General features: G+C 37.7%; 1 protein-coding gene and 1 pseudogene across 4 annotated transcripts in view; one reads left to right on the top strand and one right to left on the bottom strand.

The window, feature by feature from the left end:
- Positions 1-3,495: 3,495 nt before the first annotated feature.
- LOC110593259 lies at positions 3,496-3,675 on the bottom strand (annotated as a pseudogene).
- A 2,609-nt stretch (positions 3,676-6,284) lies between these two features.
- The window catches only part of DHX40 (DEAH-box helicase 40), a 45,089-nt gene continuing 33,780 nt past the window's right edge, over positions 6,285-17,593 (top strand). The window contains exons 1-7 of one of the 4 annotated variants that reach the window (XM_021703889.1): positions 6,285-6,462; positions 7,311-7,478; positions 8,703-8,848; positions 10,701-10,820; positions 11,374-11,601; positions 11,821-11,887; positions 12,841-12,972. In XM_021703889.1, coding sequence (XP_021559564.1) covers positions 6,351-6,462; positions 7,311-7,478; positions 8,703-8,848; positions 10,701-10,820; positions 11,374-11,601; positions 11,821-11,887; positions 12,841-12,972 — 973 coding nt within the window. In that variant the 5' untranslated portion in view covers positions 6,285-6,350. The remainder of the gene's footprint in view (positions 6,463-7,310; positions 7,479-8,702; positions 8,849-10,700; positions 10,821-11,373; positions 11,602-11,820; positions 11,888-12,840; positions 12,973-17,593) is intronic. The other 3 variants (XM_021703891.1, XM_044921342.1, XM_021703890.1) reach the window with 3 other exon arrangements.

Below are 17,593 nucleotides of genomic sequence, written 5' to 3'. Positions count from 1 at the left end.
TAACTCTCAAAATTAAATACTGAGAAAATAAGCAACACTTCCCTCTCTCATGCAAGTTGACAAAAGACTTGAATAGACACTTCATCAAAGATACACGGACTACAAGTAAATACATAAAACAATGTTCGACATCACTGCCACAGAGATATGCAGATTAAAACCATAATGACATGGCACTACTACTTATTTGAATGGGTAAAACAAAACAAAAAACCTGATAATACCAAGTACTAGGAAAGGTGCAGGGCAACTGGAATTCTCATATGTGGCTGGTAAAAGTGCAAAATGCCCCAGTCCCTTTGGGAAAACAGTTTTGCAGTTTCTTATAAACATACATTTATCATTTAACCCAGTAATTCCACTTCTAGGTATATACCCAAGAGAAATGAAAATGTACAGTCACTCAAAAACCTGTATGCCAATGTTTGTAGTGACTTTATGCATGATCACCAAACCTGGAAAACACATATATGTCCCTTACCTAATGAACTGATAAACAATTTGTGGACTACTACTCAGACAAAAAGGATTGAACTATTGATATACACTACAACTATATGCAACTCTAGATGAAACTCAAGGTAATTATGCTGAATGAAAGAAAAAGCCAGACTTAAAAAGAATACATACCATACGAGTCCATTCATATCACATTTTGGAAGAAACAAAACTATAGAGACAGAAAACAAATCAGTCATTTCCAGGGCCTAGAGGTGAAGAAGGGGGTTGACCACAAAGGAGCATAAGGAAATTTGTTAAAATGATGAAGTGTTTTATATCTTTTTTTTTAAAAATTTATGTTTACATTATACTGTAGTTTATTTATTTATTTATTTTTAAATATTTTATTTATTTATTTGACAGAGAGAGACACAGCGAGAGAGGGAACACAAGCAGGGGAGTGGGAGAGGGAGAAGCAGGCTTCCCACCGAGCAGAGAGCCCGACATGGGGCTCGATCCCCGGACCCTGGGACCATGACCCGAGCCAAAGGCAGACGCCCAATGACTGAGCCACCCAGGCGCCCCTGAAGTGTTTTATATCTTTATGATAGCAGTGGTTACAAACCATATGCACTTGTCAAAACTCATAAAACTCACTACTATACACTAAAAAAAAAAAAAAAAAGGATGCGTTTTACCATTTGGAAATTACGTCTCAATAAACCTGACTACTCTCAAAAGATTTATAAACAAGACTGATCACAGATTTTAACGTTAATACTTAAAATATAACCTCCTTTTAGGGGCACCTCACTGGCTCAGTTGGAGGAGTGTGTGAATTTGATCTTGGGGTCATGTGTTGGAGCCCCACTTTGGGTAAGAGATTACTTAAAATAAATAAATAAACTTAAAATAAGTATAATCTCCTTTTCTCTCATTTTTTCAAATGAAAAAAATTGTATCATAACTGAGAAATTAATAAGGAAAATAAAATATTAAAATTTAAAATATCTAAGTATCTAAATTAAAAATTAAAATATCTAAAATCTATGGCCTTAAAATAAGTAATATTAGGGGTGCCTGGCTGGCTCAGTTGGAGAAGCATATGACTCTTGATCTCGGGGTTCTGAGTTCGAGTGCTCGCTTTGGCAGCACATATACTAAAATCGGGGTTGTGAGTTCGAGCCCCACGATGGGTGTAGAGAGTAGTTAAAAATAGAATCTTTAAAAAAAATCTAAATATATACAGATTTTAATATAATAATATAATGTTAGTAAGTAATGTTAAGGTTAGTAATTTTTTATCTTTTTTCACTTTTTGATCTTATGAGTTAAATGTCAATGAAAAAATTGTTTTTCAGAGAAATAATACTGTTTCATTTTTCTTTCAAATAATATTGATTCTAAAGTTTCAAATAAACCCAGCTTGCCACCTTCAGGCAAGTGAAAGATTTACAGAGACTATGACTGGAGATAGAACATTGATTTTGTAGATTTCTCAATAATCCTTAATCATATCTTGATCACTCCATTATTAGTGCCTTTGTGAGATTTCCTCTATCCAGGATCTTTCCCTGGCATTTACTGGAATATTCCCAATTTTCAAATCTCAGTTCAAATGCCACTAACTCCGAGAAGCCTTCCCTGATCACTCTAGCTAGTTTTTCCTCTTCTAAATATTTTATCTCCGTGAATACATGTAATGTCATTGAAGGTAGGGATCATGTCTTACACATATTTTTATGCCTCTGTATGACTATTAAAAAGGATACATGTGGTCGCCTGGGTGGCTCAGTCATTAGGCATCTATCTTTGGCTTGGGTCATGATCCCAAGGTACTGGGATCGAGCCCCGCATCGGGCTCCCTGCTCGGCAGGAAGCTGCTTCTCTCTCTCCCACTCCCCCTTCTTGTGTTCCTGCTCTCACTATCTCTCTGTTAAATAAATAAATAAAATCTTTTAAAAAAAAAGAATACATATAAGAGTTGTGTATTCTTATATTTGCTGAATGAATACATGAATGAATGAATAGGAAGTTAGAGTAATCATTGAGCCTTCTTTTGAAAGAGGCATTATTTTACTAATAGAATAATGGAATTCTACACTTTTATTCAAGATTATATGCATACCTGTAAAGCATCAATTTTTATTGGCAATGGTTAGAAGTGTCTCACTCCTGGGCGCCTGGGTGGCTCAGTTGGTTAAGCAACTGCCTTCGGCTCAGGTCATGATCCTGGAGTCCCTGGATCGAGTCCTGCATCGGGCTCCCTGCTCAGCAGGGAGTCTGCTTCTCCCTCTGACCCTCCCCCCTCTCATGTGCTTTCTCTCATTCTCTCTCTCTCAAATAAATAAATAAAATCTTAAAAAAAAAAAAAGAAGTGTCTCAATCCTTATCAATCTCTCAATTAAATTATATCACTGATGAATGATTCAATGACTGCTCGGTGAGGGGCTCTGTGATACTAACTCAGATCTTAATATCTGCTCATCAGAAACATGAGATTAAAAAGAGAAGAAAGTATGATGATTTCTCTTTTTATTTTTTTATATGAGATTGACTTAGACCTCTGATTCCCTTTTTTTAAAGATTTTTTAAAATTTTATTTACTTGAGAGAGAGAAAGAGCAAGCATGAGTAGGGGGGTGGGGAGGGGTAGCGGGACAAGCAGACTCCGCACTGAGCAGGGAGCCTGATGTGGGGCTTGATCCCAGGACCTGGAGATCATGACCCGAGCTGAAGGCAGACGCTTAACCGACTGAGTCACCCAGGTGCACCCCCCCCTTAAAATATTTTATTTATGAGAGAGAGAGAGAGAGAGAGAGAGAAAGAGAGAGAGAGAGACTGTGCACGAGCAGGGGGAGGGGCAGAGGGAGAAGCCGACTCCTGGCTGAGCAGGGGAGAAGTGTGATGATTTCTTTTACCCTCAGTTACATTGATTCATGCCGCAAAGGAAACAACGCGTCTACAAGCGTACAAGTCTTCCCATCTAACAGAGCTTGCTGAGATTTACAGCCACACTGACATGCCATCTGATGTGTACTCCAAGTAAAGCTGGTTAATGACCTGGAGCAGGTGCAGGACTCGAAGCTTTCAAAGCTTTACTTCTTTCATCAGCAATCCTGATTTTCTAAACGATGAAGCCCATCAACCCCACTCCTACCCAAATATCCTGGTAAACCTGGGTATAGTAGGGCCTCATGGGGACCCAAACATTTTTGACAAGGTTTTGGAGCATCTCGGCACAGGACCCATGGCTATGACCCACACGGCCAACAACTTGGAAAGGTCACCTTGATTTATTTATTTACTTTAAAGATCATTTATTTATTTGAGAGAGAGAGAGTGCGAGCACGCATATGTGGGGGGAGGGGTAGAGGGAGAGGGACAAGCAGACTGCTGAGCAGGGATCCTGAAGCAGAGCTAGATCCCAGATCCCAGGACCCCAAGATCATGACCTGAGCTGAAGGCAGACGCTTAACCGCTTAACCGACTGAGCCACCCAGGTGCCCCCTCACCTTGATTTATTTTTAAAGGAGTAGGGTTCCACATTTGAGGATGGTTCATCTTCCTGAATTTCTTCCATTAGAACTTCCAAACCTTTTTCTTTTGACCACTTTGAGGGCTCTATTCCTTCTCTTGTTCCTCCTTTCTCATGACATTCTTCCTTCTCTCTTCCCTCTCCCTAGTTCCAGTCCCAATAGTCTTGAGAGAACATAGTTCTTCATGCACAGGAGGCTCTGGTCTTGGCCCTTAGGTCGGCAGTGTCCTTGGATCTTTGTTTCTGCTCTGGTGGGGGCTGGAGAGGAAGAAAGGCCTTTGGTTTACAAGTAAGTTAGAAATAGGGAAGGAAAATACAGAGGAACAATCAGATTTATATTTTGGGATACAAATCTGCCACAAACGCAGATTTATAATACTGCCTTAACTAAAAGTTTGTTCTGTCTCTTCCAACCCTGCATCCTTTCTCAAAATGTGAACTCACTTTTTCTCCTTCATCAGTACCTCTGTGTTTCAACTCTCCCAAACACACCTTCTAATTGTACCTCAGTGATTTCATTGACCACGTCTCTTTAAAATTACCATTTATACACTGTAGCAGTGGCATCTTGTTCTGGCTATTCTTTTCTTTCCCTTTCATTTAGCTTAGTTGATTCTAACCAAACATCTCCAAATGCATCATGCATATTTTCAATTTGCTCCCTAATTCTCTTCTCACCCACTTACAGTCTGGCTTCTTGCTGCCTCTCTTTACCAAGACAACTATTGTTTTGGTCAAATTCATGAATTGGAAAAAAATGCATGTACTTTGACACCACTGCTCACTCTCTTTCTGTGACTTCCTGTTGTGATTAGCTTTCTACATAGCACCACTTGTCTGGTGTTTGTAACTTTCTGGATTTTATTGTATTAATATCTTTGATAATTTTTCTTATGCTCCATTAATTTCTTTTAAGTTGTAACATTGATTCTATAGTCTCCTTTCTTTCCTGAAGATGATTTAAAATTTTTATTCCATTTTGTAAATCTCTAATATTGAGCCTCCTTCATTTTGGATGCTCAGAAACAAATTGCTTGGATTTAAGAACATTTTGAAAGACTATGAAATAGCAGAGTGCAATTTATATTTCTCACACTTTTTTTTTTTAAGATTTTATTTATCTATTTGACAGAGAGAGACACAGCGAGAGAGGGAACACAAGCAGGGGGAGTGTGGGAGGGAGAAGCAGGCTTCCCGAGGATGTGGGGCTCTATCCCAGGACCCTGGGACCATGACCTGAGCCAAAGGCAGACGCCTAATGACTGAGCCACCCAGGCGCCCCAGCAGTTGGTACATTTTTAATGAGCACAGAAAAATCTTGGAGTCCAATGACATCTTTTGAAGCCTGATCAGACAGGAGCATACTGGCCTTTAGTTAATGGTGAAGGGACAACTTTGAGTTGTATTCTTTGGTACTAAGTGTTGGTTAATTCTAATAGTAGGGATGGTTGAAAAGCCCAAGAAAAATCTTCTAGCATTGATTTTGTTACAATTGACACTATTTACAAAGTTGGAAGATTCTACAACAATAAGATCTGCCCGCCAAAGTACCTTTTCTGAAAAAGTCACCCCACCTGATTGTTGCATATTTGTTTAACTTTTCTGTTATTGTGGTTTCCAAGAAATCCATATCCATCAAGTGAGTTTAATTCTTCTGAAGATCAATAATTCACTCACCATCCAGAAAATTCAACAAGAATTGAAGGCCCATTCTGAATCACTTTGCTGGGCTGAGTGTACCGTGGTTTTCTAAAAGTTCCCGCTCTAGTTGGGGGAAAGGGGAATAAAATAAATTGAAATGCAGGGCCCTATGGAGGAAATGAACAGCGTGTGGGACGGAAGCTTTGGACACTACAGAACTAGAAGTTCAGCTCTGCAACTCAGTAGTTCTGAATTGAACCGGTCATTTCAGAATGAGCAAGGTGAGAATGTGTTGTGGAACGATGCACTCTAGGAAGGTTCCAGCTCCTGGCAAAGGGTCACATCACGTTAGGTGTGTGAAGGCAGAACAGGGTTACAGTGACCACAGTAGCTTAGAAGAGGGGTGTCATCTGGCTCTTCTGAGCAAAAGAGAAGTAGGAAGGGATCCTTCCGGACCTTGGGGATGGCATCAGCGCCCTAGGCGCAGCGTACACCAACAAAGGCAGGAAACCCTCGGGACTGGGCCCTCGGCTGGTAGCCCAGCCGGGTCGCGCCAGCGGGGAGAGCTTTCCGGCAGCCGCGCGCCACGTCAGCTAACAGCTCCTCCTCCCCTCGTTCCAAGTCGCACGCGCGGAAGTAAACACCTCGACGTCATCAGGGCGCGTCTTTGTCTTTCTCCTCCCATCTCTCCAGATCGGTGGACGTGCTCACCTCCGCTCCGGGCCAGGTCTATGTCCCGGTTTCCCGCCGTCGCGGGCAGGGCGCCAAGGCGGCAGGAGGAGGGTGAGCGGTCAATAGACCTTCAGGAAGACCGGCCTTCGGCTCTTTCCATCGCTGATAGAGGTGCGGTCCGCGGGACGCTGCGGAGGCCAGCGGGAGTTTCGGCATGGGGGTTTTGGGGTGATAAAAGTCCGCTTTTGGCGGGCAGAGAAAAGTGGAGAGGAGACCGCAGCGTTCTCCTTGCCCTCCAAGCCGGGGGCGAACTTTGCGTCCAATGAGCACTTTGGTGTAGAGGGGAGCGGTCCCAGATCCAAGTTGGGTGAAAACCTTGCTTGGGGGACAAAAAAGTGAACCCCAACACCTAGGCGCGTTCTCCTCTTAAAGAGGCTCATAAAGCCTTTGTTCTCTACCCATCCATTCCCCCCCGCCCCCCCAACTCGCCGGGCCGCCAGCCTGCCTTTGGGTATGGCATGAAGGGAGCCAGTTTCCAGGAGCCAGTTTCCATGGTTACCCACCACTTGGCCTTCTGGGATATCAGTCACTCTGAACAGGGACCTAACTTGAACCATGAATCAGAAGCAAACACAGGTGGCTTTTTTTTTTTTTTTTTTAAATTCAGCTGAGAGTTTCCCGCTGTGTTCTAGCTTTTGGTCTATTGTTTAATAAAATTGGGTTTTGCGCTTCTATATAGGTATGCTTGCATATACATTGCTTTGTGCTAGGCTTACATTGTCAAGTACTCTGAGTCATGCATTAGCAAATGCTCATGTTGTTAGATTTTACTAAAAAGTTGTTCTGGGCTTGTAAACCCTCACATACAAATTGGACATAGATGATTTACCTGAGAAGTCATGGATTGATCCTTTCCAGCCCTAAAATTATATTGTCTTTCTCTATTCAGTTCTGGGAAATTGAGTCAAAGATATCTTTACAGTCCTTTTAATTGCACAATTGTTTTTCTGTTATTACAGAAGAGAAAGGATGCACATCACAGGAGGGAGGAACTACTCCAACTTTTCCTATTCAAAAACAAAGAAAAAAGCTTATTCAAGCTGTGAGGGACAATTCATTCCTTATTGTTACTGGAAATACAGGAAGTGGTAAAACAACTCAACTACCAAAATATCTGTATGAAGCAGGTAATTTTATTCTGGGATAATATTGGGAGTATTTAAAAATATATCCTCTTAAAAGCTAATAGGACTTCTGCATTGCACAAATACCCACCATTTGTTCTACAGTCCCAATTTTTCTCTTGGCACATCCTCCCTACATCTTCCCTGCTTTTTTGTGGTCTTATTTCATATTCAGGAATTCATATGATTTTTCCATTTTTAATTACTGTAATAATCTCAGTTATAGGTAGATACTGATTCTCTGTATAGAATGAGGTTGATTTGCAGTATACTCTTAACTGGTATTGAAATAATTTACAGGAATATAGTGATATCTGTTGCTTACGTTAGTATTTCTTGGTTCTTTTTCCAGAGTATTATCAGGTAAGTATTTATTCCCTGACTCCATAACCCAAGCCAGCTAACAAATTACCCTTAAAGTGTCTTTTCCTTCAATGTGGTAAAACTTACTATCATAAGGTTGGTATAGAGCAAAATTATACTGGATGTTATTCATATAAAAAATAAACATTTCTTAGCTGATATTAACTTATTCTAATCCATCAAATCTAATGTTCCATTTATTAAGACATTTACCACTGTTTTACATACTATTAATAAAGAAAAAAATACCATTAACTGTAAGACACATCTTTCTTTCAGAGATACTAAAATGGTAAAAAATGAATCTATGAAAGGTGGTGTATTTAAACTTTTGTGGCAAAAGTAAATCTTTAGGAAGTCTGAAATTTTATGGGTTCCTAGGACTTAAGCATTTTTGGCTTACTCTTTTTTTTTTTTTTTAAAGATTTTATTTATTTATTTGAGAGAGAGAGCATGAGAGGGAGGAGGGTCAGAGGGAGAAACAGACTCCCTGCCGAGCAGGGAGCCCGATGCGGTACTCGATCCCGGGACTCCAGGATCATGACCTGAGCCGAAGGCAGTCGCTTAACCAACTGAGCCACCCAAGCGCCCCTTGGCTTACTCTTGAAAGTAAATCTTGACTGAAATTGGGGGGGGGGGGGAACCTAATAAAATGTGTATTTTAATGGAAAATATGTATTCTTATTTTTTATTACTACTTAAATTTCCATGGTGCATTTGTAAAACAGTATGTTGTTAATTTGCAGTTTTCTTTTGGAAACACTTGGAACAGTTTGTGTTGATTGGTCTGAAACAATTTAGCCCTAATTGGAAACAATTGTTAACTTTTTTTTTTTTTTTTTTTTTTACCTCTGGTTTTGATAGGGTTTTCACAACATGGTATGATTGGTGTGACTCAGCCACGAAAAGTAGCTGCTATATCCGTTGCTCAGAGGGTTGCTGAAGAAATGAAATGCACTTTGGGATCCAGAGTAGGGTACCAAGTTCGTTTCGATGATTGCAGCTCTAAGGTACAAAAGTTTTATTGTGGTTTAAGTCCTATAGACTTATAGAAGGATTGGAGAAAGTTATGAAAGATTTTAACTTCAAATTTGTGTTTATATTTTAAAGAAACAAAGCCCAAGATTAGAATTAATTTTTGTTGTCCTTTGTTAAATGATTTAGCTCTGAAGTGCCTATTAGTTTTACTATTTTCTCCCTTCTCAATTAGTTTATAAGTGACAGTTATGTTTATTTTTTTAAGGATTCTCTTATTTTATGGTTTTTTAGCTGTAAGAATCCTGGACCTGTACCTTACACTTGTAATCTTTGAAACAATTTTTTATTGTACTAAAATATATATAACGCAAAATTTACCATTTCAACCATTTTTAGGTGTTACATGTCATTGGTATGAAATACATTTACAGTGTTGTGTATCCATCAACACTCTATTTTCAGAATGTTTTCATCATCTCAAACAGAAACTATATCTACTAAACATTAACTCTCCTATTCCCTCCTCCATCCAGTCTGTGGTAACTTCTATTCTACTTTCTGTCTTTACAAATTTGCCTTCTCTAAGTACCTCAGATAAGTTGAATCATACAATATTTGGTCCTTTGTGTCTGGATTGTTTCATTTAGCATAATGTTTTCAAGATTCATCCATAGGGTGTATCTGTATTCCTGAAGTCAGCTTAGCAAAGTCAGTAAGCATATCTTCTGTATTCACGGCACCAAGTTTAAAATTGTTTTCTTTTTAGTAGTTAATGGTTATAATTTACATTCCTTCAGGATTTTTTAATCCTGTACCAAATACAAAACAATCCCTAATTAAATATGGTCCCTAATAGGAATGGCCATCAATTATGACACACAGTGACTCCCCAAAATACTATCTTTGCATTCCTAGTGGTTACTGCTGGGGAGTTTTCTTTCTTTTTTCTTCCCTTATGTGTATACTGTTGTTAACTTCTAGCTTTTAGACCTTATTCTCACCTTGTTTTAATGCTAGGTGACAGACACAATTTTTTAAAAATTTTATTTATTATTTATTTGTCAGAAAAAGAGCACACAAGCAGGGGGAATGGCAGGCAGAGGGAGAAGCAGGCTCCCTGCTCAGCGGAGAGTCTGCTTCTCCCTCTCCCACTCCCCCTGCTTGTGTTCCCTCTCTCGCTGTCTCCCTCTGTCAAAAAAATAAATCTTGAAAAAAAAAAACCAAATAAAATAAGCAAATAGGGAAGAAAGAGAGTGAGAGGAAATTGTGCACCTAACTATTTCCTCTGCCTTTTCTTCTGAGTCCTCTAAAATAGTGGCTCAGGGGCGCCTGGGTGGCTCAGTTGTTAAGCATTTGCCTTCGGCTTGGGTCATGATCCCAGGGTCCTGGGATCGAGCCCAGCGTCGGGCTCCCTGCTCGGTGGGAAGCCTGCTTCTCCCTCTCCCACTCCCCCTGCTTGTATTCCCTCTTTCGCTGTCTCCCTCTCTGTCAAAAAATAAATAAAAAATCTTTAAAAGAAAGAAATAGTGGCTGAGACAGGGAGATGGATCCCATTTCATTGTTGTTTCCCACAACTTGCTCACGGGAAGCCATTGCATTATCTTACCACTTTCCCCAGACTATTTTATACCTCCTTATTGGCCCCTTCTGTTGCTTTATCCCAGAACATCCACCTTAGTTCCTTATCTCTGTCCCTGTATAGATCACAAGTTTTACAATTTACCATCCTTGTTATTAGACTAATTTATATACTTTATTTAGTCAGATTAGGTGGATCACTTAATGGCTGCACATTTGGGGGGGGAATTTAGTATGCGAAGCAAGGGTGAATTTCTCTAACACTATATATATATAAGTTGATACACTCTGCTGTTTGAACATCAGGAAACTGCAATCAAATATATGACTGATGGATGTTTACTGAAACATATTTTGGGAGATCCAAATCTTACCAAGTTCAGTGTCATCATTTTAGATGAAGCCCATGAGAGGACTCTAACTACAGTGAGTATTTTAATATGCTGGTTGTTTATTAGTTTACTTATTTGGGGTAGCTTTTACCCTGTAGAGAATTGCTTGGTCTTACTTACATTTTATTCTATTGAAATAGGAATTCTTTGGTTAGGAAAGCAAGATATTTAAAATAAGTTGGTTGGTAGGTGTACTCGTGACTTATTAGAAATTTACTTTTTTTAATTGTGCAAGACTGTTGAATCTCAGATCTGTACCTCTGAAACAAATAATGCAATATATGTTAAGAAAAAAAAAAAGAAGAAGAAGGTAGCGGGAGGGGAAGAATGAAGCGGGGGAAATCGGAGGGGTAGAGGAACCATGAGAGACGATGGACTCTGAAAAACAAACTGAGGGTTCTAGAGGGGAGGGGGGTAGGAGGATGGGTTAGCCTGGTGGTGGGTATTGAGGAGGGCACATTCTGCATGGAGCACTGGGTGTTATGCACAAACAATGAATCATGGAACACTTCATCTAAAACTAATGATGTAATGTATGGGGATTAACATAAGAATAAAAAAAAAAAGAAATTTACTTTTTTTTTCAGGACATCTTATTTGGTTTATTGAAGAAGTTATTTCAGGAGAAGTCTCCTAATAGGAAGGAACATTTGAAAGTTGTGGTGATGTCAGCAACTATGGAATTAGCCAAGCTCTCTACATTCTTTGGAAATTGTCCAATATTTGATATACCTGGAAGGCTTTATCCAGTCAGAGAAAAGTTCTGCAATTTGATTGGCCCACGAGACAGAGAAAATACTGCATATATTCAAGCGGTATTACTTGGCATCCTTTTTGTGTCTTTTTTTATATTTATGATTCTAGTTGATTGAGTAGTTCAGTAATTTGTTTGTTCCCTTTTATTTTAATGGCGGCCCTTATAGGTCCTAGAATTTCAAGAACCAAATTTAATTTTTCTGTGGAATAAGGGGAGGTGGTTGGGAGTGGGGGACTGTATTTCCATCAGCATATTATGCTTGTGTTTCTTGCTTTAGATTGTTAAAGTGACCATGGATATCCATTTGAATGAAATGGCTGGAGACATCTTGGTTTTTCTGACTGGTGAGCATTCAGTATCAGGTTTAAAAATTTTACTACTTATGTAAGAGCAGAGTGTGGCATCACAGTAGTGTTACTTTTGTTGGAAAAACTGGGCTTTAACTCATATTGCCTTAGCTTTGTATGATTATCTGAAAGTTTTAGATATTCTATCTTATTTAAGATATATAAGATAATTCTATACTGCCATAAAAACTGCCAGTCTCATGAGTAAACATATGTAAAACACACTGACCTTTTAGTAAAAAGATATTGAATGGTAAAGTATTAATATTTTATTAGCCTATCTTATATAGAGCTGTTACCATACCAAACAGTCCTGGATCTGAATGATTAATTCCATTATTTCAAAAGACATCTTACTAATTCATTTCTTCTTTGAGTGGTGGGATGGTACTGTGTGATAGCAGTACATAAGGTGTTGAATCCGTGTCTCATAGACAGGCCTTTTTTGGAAGTCAAAAATAGATTAAATCCTAAACTAGTGTGATTCTTCAATTAGCAGCATCCTACTAACAGAAATGAGTCATTTTATCGCTCACCTCCTACTCTGCCTTGTACTGATGTCAGAAGTGAGACATTGTAATGGTCTCTGCCTTTTTCCGGTTACTTAAGTATTTTGAAATACACCTAAATGCAGTATCTCCTGGACTAGATTCTTCTATATTAATGATTAACTTTACTGAGTCTTCCTCAAATACTGTGTTAACAAGATGATAGGCTTGAAGATTATAAACATTTTTATTCCTGTAGCGGTTTAAATTCCTTGGAAACTCGTGTTCTATTTTCAATTCTATTGTTGAGATTTGGTTCAATTTATGTGTTCATCTTCTTTAGATCAAATGAGATTGAAAATAGCTATTATGCAAAAATAATCCAGAAGACTTCTCTTTTTTTCATTCTTAAATTAATTTTGCTGTTCAGTTGCTGACATTATTCTCCCTCCCTCATTTCAGGTCAGTTTGAAATTGAAAAAAGTTGTGAGTTACTTTTTCAGATGGCAGAGTCTGTTGATTATGATTATGATGTTCAAGATACAACTCTGGATGGTTTGTTAATATTGCCATGTTATGGATCTATGACAACAGGTAATTACTAGAATAGAAAATTTGACTAATTTTTTAAAAAAAAAATTGAATAATTACGTATGTACAGAGTAGTATACAGATCCTAAGCGTTTAGGTCAGTTAATTTTACGAACAACTCATTTTATAACCAACACCCAGATCATGAAATAGAACTTTAAGGGAACCAGCATTCCTTGAGAGAAGTGATTTTTTTCTCAAAGTCTTTTCATACTCACTTTTTCAGGAGCCTTGGACCACCCCCCCCCACCTTGATATTATTTAAGAGTGGCCTGTGTCCTCTCCCAGCAGAACAAAAATATTGTTGGTAATTTTTTGAAATTAGGACTATAATTTCTTGATAGTAGTACCATAAGTCAAACCTAATTTAGTATTGCCAAAGAATTTCTAGAGATCATGTACATCCAGGTACATCTGAGACTAAACATAGTGGGTTGTTTTCTTTTGAAGTAGCACACAGTCTGCTTTTCAAGAATGATGCTGTTCTTTTGTAATTTCAAAGAGCAAATGCAAACTCTTATTCTGTTATTTGTTCATAATAAATATTGTTGAATTAGGTTTAGAATTTATTTAGTAAAACTACTTTATTATGGAATTTGATATGTAAAAAAGGGAAGCTATTTAGAGTTTGATTGTGATTAGCATTAAATGTGTAAAAAACATTTGAATGTTTTTATATATATATATTTTTATGTTTTTATATTTTATATGTATTTTTGTTTTTGTTCAGTAGGTGGTTCTTAATCTTATGTTAACAAAAAAAGTTAGGAATATGTGTTTTGGTAAATAACCATAGACCATGTGCTATTTTAGAAATCTCTTTTGTGATGGTGGCCCTTGCCCTCTGTATGGAAATCTATTTTTAGGTTTTTGTATCTTTAAGGGAATTCTTAGGGTCTTTATTAGATATTTAAGGTTTTCATTGTTTTCTGGAGATTTGATCCGCTGGCTCCTTTAAATTTATTTTGTTTACTGCTGAGGTAATTCAAAACTCATTAGAGTTGCTTTGTTATTAACCATTAACAATATAAATTTTTTTTCTATATATGTAATTTCATTCTTTCCTTTGTTACTGTCACATTGAAAATAGCATGCTGAGTCTGCTATTGCATCTTGTTTAATGGCCTGAAATACAGTTTTTATACTATTAAAGGTTGTGAATGACCTCCTATTTCTCAAATCTCATGGTTTTTTTTTTCATTAGTTTGTATTTTGATTTTGTGATAATAATAAGTCTCCTTGAAATGCTGTCATCTGGGAATAATACTTAATTACCTGGTTCTCCTGACCACTCTTTCTCTAAGTGTGCTGCCCTCCCACCCTTCCCAGCCTTTGTTCCTCTCTAAATGTGACTGTTTTTTAAGGTTTTATCCTTAGCTTGCTGTTTTCTTAGAGTTCTCTGTTTTGGAGAGGTTGACTATCTCTAGTTAAGTCTCACTCCTGCATTCTGGAATTCCTGGATCTTCTCACAGGGCTTTCTAGTCTGTGTATCATGTCATCCTAGCTCATTCAGTCCAAATAAGTGACAACTCCTACAGGTTGGTTTTTTTTTTTTTTTTTTTAAATCTTGTCCAGATCATTCATTCTTCTTTTTCATTTTTCATTGTCATCATTAGAGTTGGGATCCTCAATTTGCTTTCCTGAGTTGTTAACATAACCTGCTAACCTGTTTTCCCTGATGTAATTTACCATCCTACCTGCAGTGGTAAGCATCATCCTTCAAAAGCACAGCTCTGATTGTATCATTTTCCTGTTGGGTATCTCAGCCATTCCTTATTACCAGCTAAATTAAAATGCTAACTTAATAACTTGGCATTCATTATCCTTCCAGTGTGATTTCAGCCTGGTTTCAGCCTTAATTCCCAGGGTATGAGATTTTCTCTGTTGGCGTGTATGTGTGAATGGTAAAGATGTAGAGCTGCCTGTCAGTAGAGCCATTACTGAAGGGTTTTGTTTATTTTAGTTTCCCTTCTGGTTCCAAGGGCACTCTAAGGGCAAGCTGCTGGTGATCTATTATGAGCATAATAATATTTATGGGAGCAATTTCTAACAATGCAAAGAGGCATTCAGATGGAGCTGATGAGGTACTGAGTAATGGGTGAGGTAAAGTTGTGAGTGGCAGGTTCCTGGGATCTTAGGCTTTTTTTTTTTTTTAAAGTCTGGCTAATAGAATATGGCACTTATTTTTTTATTATTGCTACTTCGGGTGGTGGGGAGAAACACTATTAAAATGTTATTTCCTTTATTTCCTATTATGTCTTAGGAACATAAAGCTTGTGCTTGGGAGTGAGGAGAGGGAAGAAGGGTTTCCTGCTTGTAGCCTGTTGTGAGGAGGGTTCAAAAATGACTCAGATCTAGGTTTAGTGAAAAGTGAAGATTATGAGGTGGATATGTTGTATTTGCTTTTATTTCTGGGCTAGCCATGAGGGTAGCTGATTGTTTTAAAGGGACATCTTAAGATACCTCCCTAATTGACAAAAAATTCTCAACTGTCAAATGTGAAGAGGTGCTGTGGTATCCCTTCTATTGCCAAGATTATATGATCCCACTCCCTGGGCTGAACTCTAACCCCCACCCTTTGAGGTGTTTCTCTCAAGCTCAAAGTGTAAGCAGTATTTTTTTCCATTTCCGTCTGCATCTTTTTTGTGACAGCATTTGATATTTCCCTTCACTTGAACTCCTCCTTTTCCCTTTTATTCTCTCCTCTTACTGGCTGAAATCTTGCTGTTTTGTTTCACGAGTGCAACCACCTCGATAAAAACCTTCCCTGATTTCCCACCTCACAACTGACTTTGATCTCTTCTTCGTTTATACCTCTTGTGGCACTGAACACATTCTCCCTGCGTTATGGTTGCCTCATCTCCTTTCTGAAATTGTGAACTACTTGAGTATTATGTGTTGAAAAAGTCCTGATTAGATGTTTATTAAAATGAGTTCCAGATTTTTCACTTTCTGCTAGACATTATGTTATATCTTGTATGAAAACGCTAGCTGTGTCTAGAACCTTATTCTTGTTTCCCTCGAATCTTTTTGCTCTTCTGACTTCCCTCTTTTGTTCAAGATTTTGCAATTCTTCAGGTTTACTGAAATATACCTGTTACTTCATAAGCAACAAATATTTGCATGGAATTTGACTATTTTAGCACTATAAGTAATTATCGAAATTCAGTGCTGCTTAGCCTTTTTAGAGGGTGGAATCTGAGATTCTTTTTAAAAAATAATGAAAGCCATGGTTTCTTTCTCTAGAAAAATGCACATATACCCATAAATATTTTTCTTGCATAATCAGACTTTATTGAACAGATAGAGACTAAGTGATGTTCCTGAGGTCACGTGGTAAACCTGCATTTGGTAACTGGTTATCCATTCAGTAGGGGGTGAAAAAATAGTACATGTGTTTTCAGAATACCTGAAGAAAAGGAAAGGAGCTTTACCTTGGATTAGTGCAAGTTTCTCTCAAGCTCAAAGTGTAGGCAGTATTTTTTATTACATTTCTTTTTTTATTTCCAGTATTTTAAAAGAGGAAAACTGCACATTTAGATTATTGCATTAATCTAAAAGTAGTTTTATTTCTTTCTTTTTCCTGCAAAACAAAGACATTATCTCACTTTGGCAAGTACCTAGAATTTGGCTATGTCTGTGATAATTTCCTTAAATGTTAAGATTAAAGATGAGGGGGGAATAAGGCTAATGAGCTTCATATAAAAACTTTTACTCTAGGGGCGCCTGGGTGGCTCAGTTGGTTAAGCGACTGCCTTCGGCTCAGGTCATGATCCTGGAGTCCCGGGATCGAGTCCCGCATCGGGCTCCCTGCTCGGCAGGGAGTCTGCTTCTCCCTCTGACCCTCCCCCCTCTCATGCTCTCTCTATCTCATTCTCTCAAATAAATAAATAAAAAAAATCTTTAAAAAAAAAAAACTTTTACTCTACTCTCTCCAAATGGGAAAATTTTTCTTTTGTCTTACAAAGCAGACATAGTTGTAAAGAGTACATAGTTGTAGAGTATGTAGTTGTAAAATATAATCAGAAAAGTAAGAAAGATAATTAAACTTAGATATCACCAACATGGTTAAGTGATAATCACTATTAATATTCTGAGGTGTATTCTAAACTTTTTAAATATATTTAAATATATTTTTAACATAAATATATTTTTATTGTTTAGCTTTTTCTAACAAAAAATTGCATTTTGTTATATATGTTCTTTAATGTTTTTTCCTTTAGCCTTTTGTAGAAATTTTTAAAGTGTAGAAAAGTACAAAAACAATCCATTTCCCACTGTGCAGAATTAACACACTCTCAGTGTCTTCACATTTTTGCTCCAGTTTTCCTTTAAGAAAAACTATTCAATTAAGGAAAAATGGTAACAGTTTCATTATAAAGAATTCAAGCAGTGTCCAAAGTTACAAAGGTAAAAGTAAAGAAATCACCTCAAGTTCCTCCATATAAAAATAACCAGCTCTGTGTGTGTGTACATATAGAAGGATAAGGAAGTAAACAGGTGGGTTGATAGAAATACTTTTTAAAGTGAGATTATACTAAAACTGCTCATCTGTGCCATTCCTTTTCTTCCTTATAATGGTTCAACTTTGGTCTGTTATATATACTGGGAATACATGGATCTT

This window comes from Neomonachus schauinslandi, chromosome 15 (assembly GCF_002201575.2).
Source record: "Neomonachus schauinslandi chromosome 15, ASM220157v2, whole genome shotgun sequence".
NCBI lineage: Eukaryota > Metazoa > Chordata > Mammalia > Carnivora > Phocidae > Neomonachus > Neomonachus schauinslandi.
The sequence above is the reverse complement of the archived record's forward strand: the minus strand, read 5'-3'. Positions and strand labels throughout refer to the sequence as shown.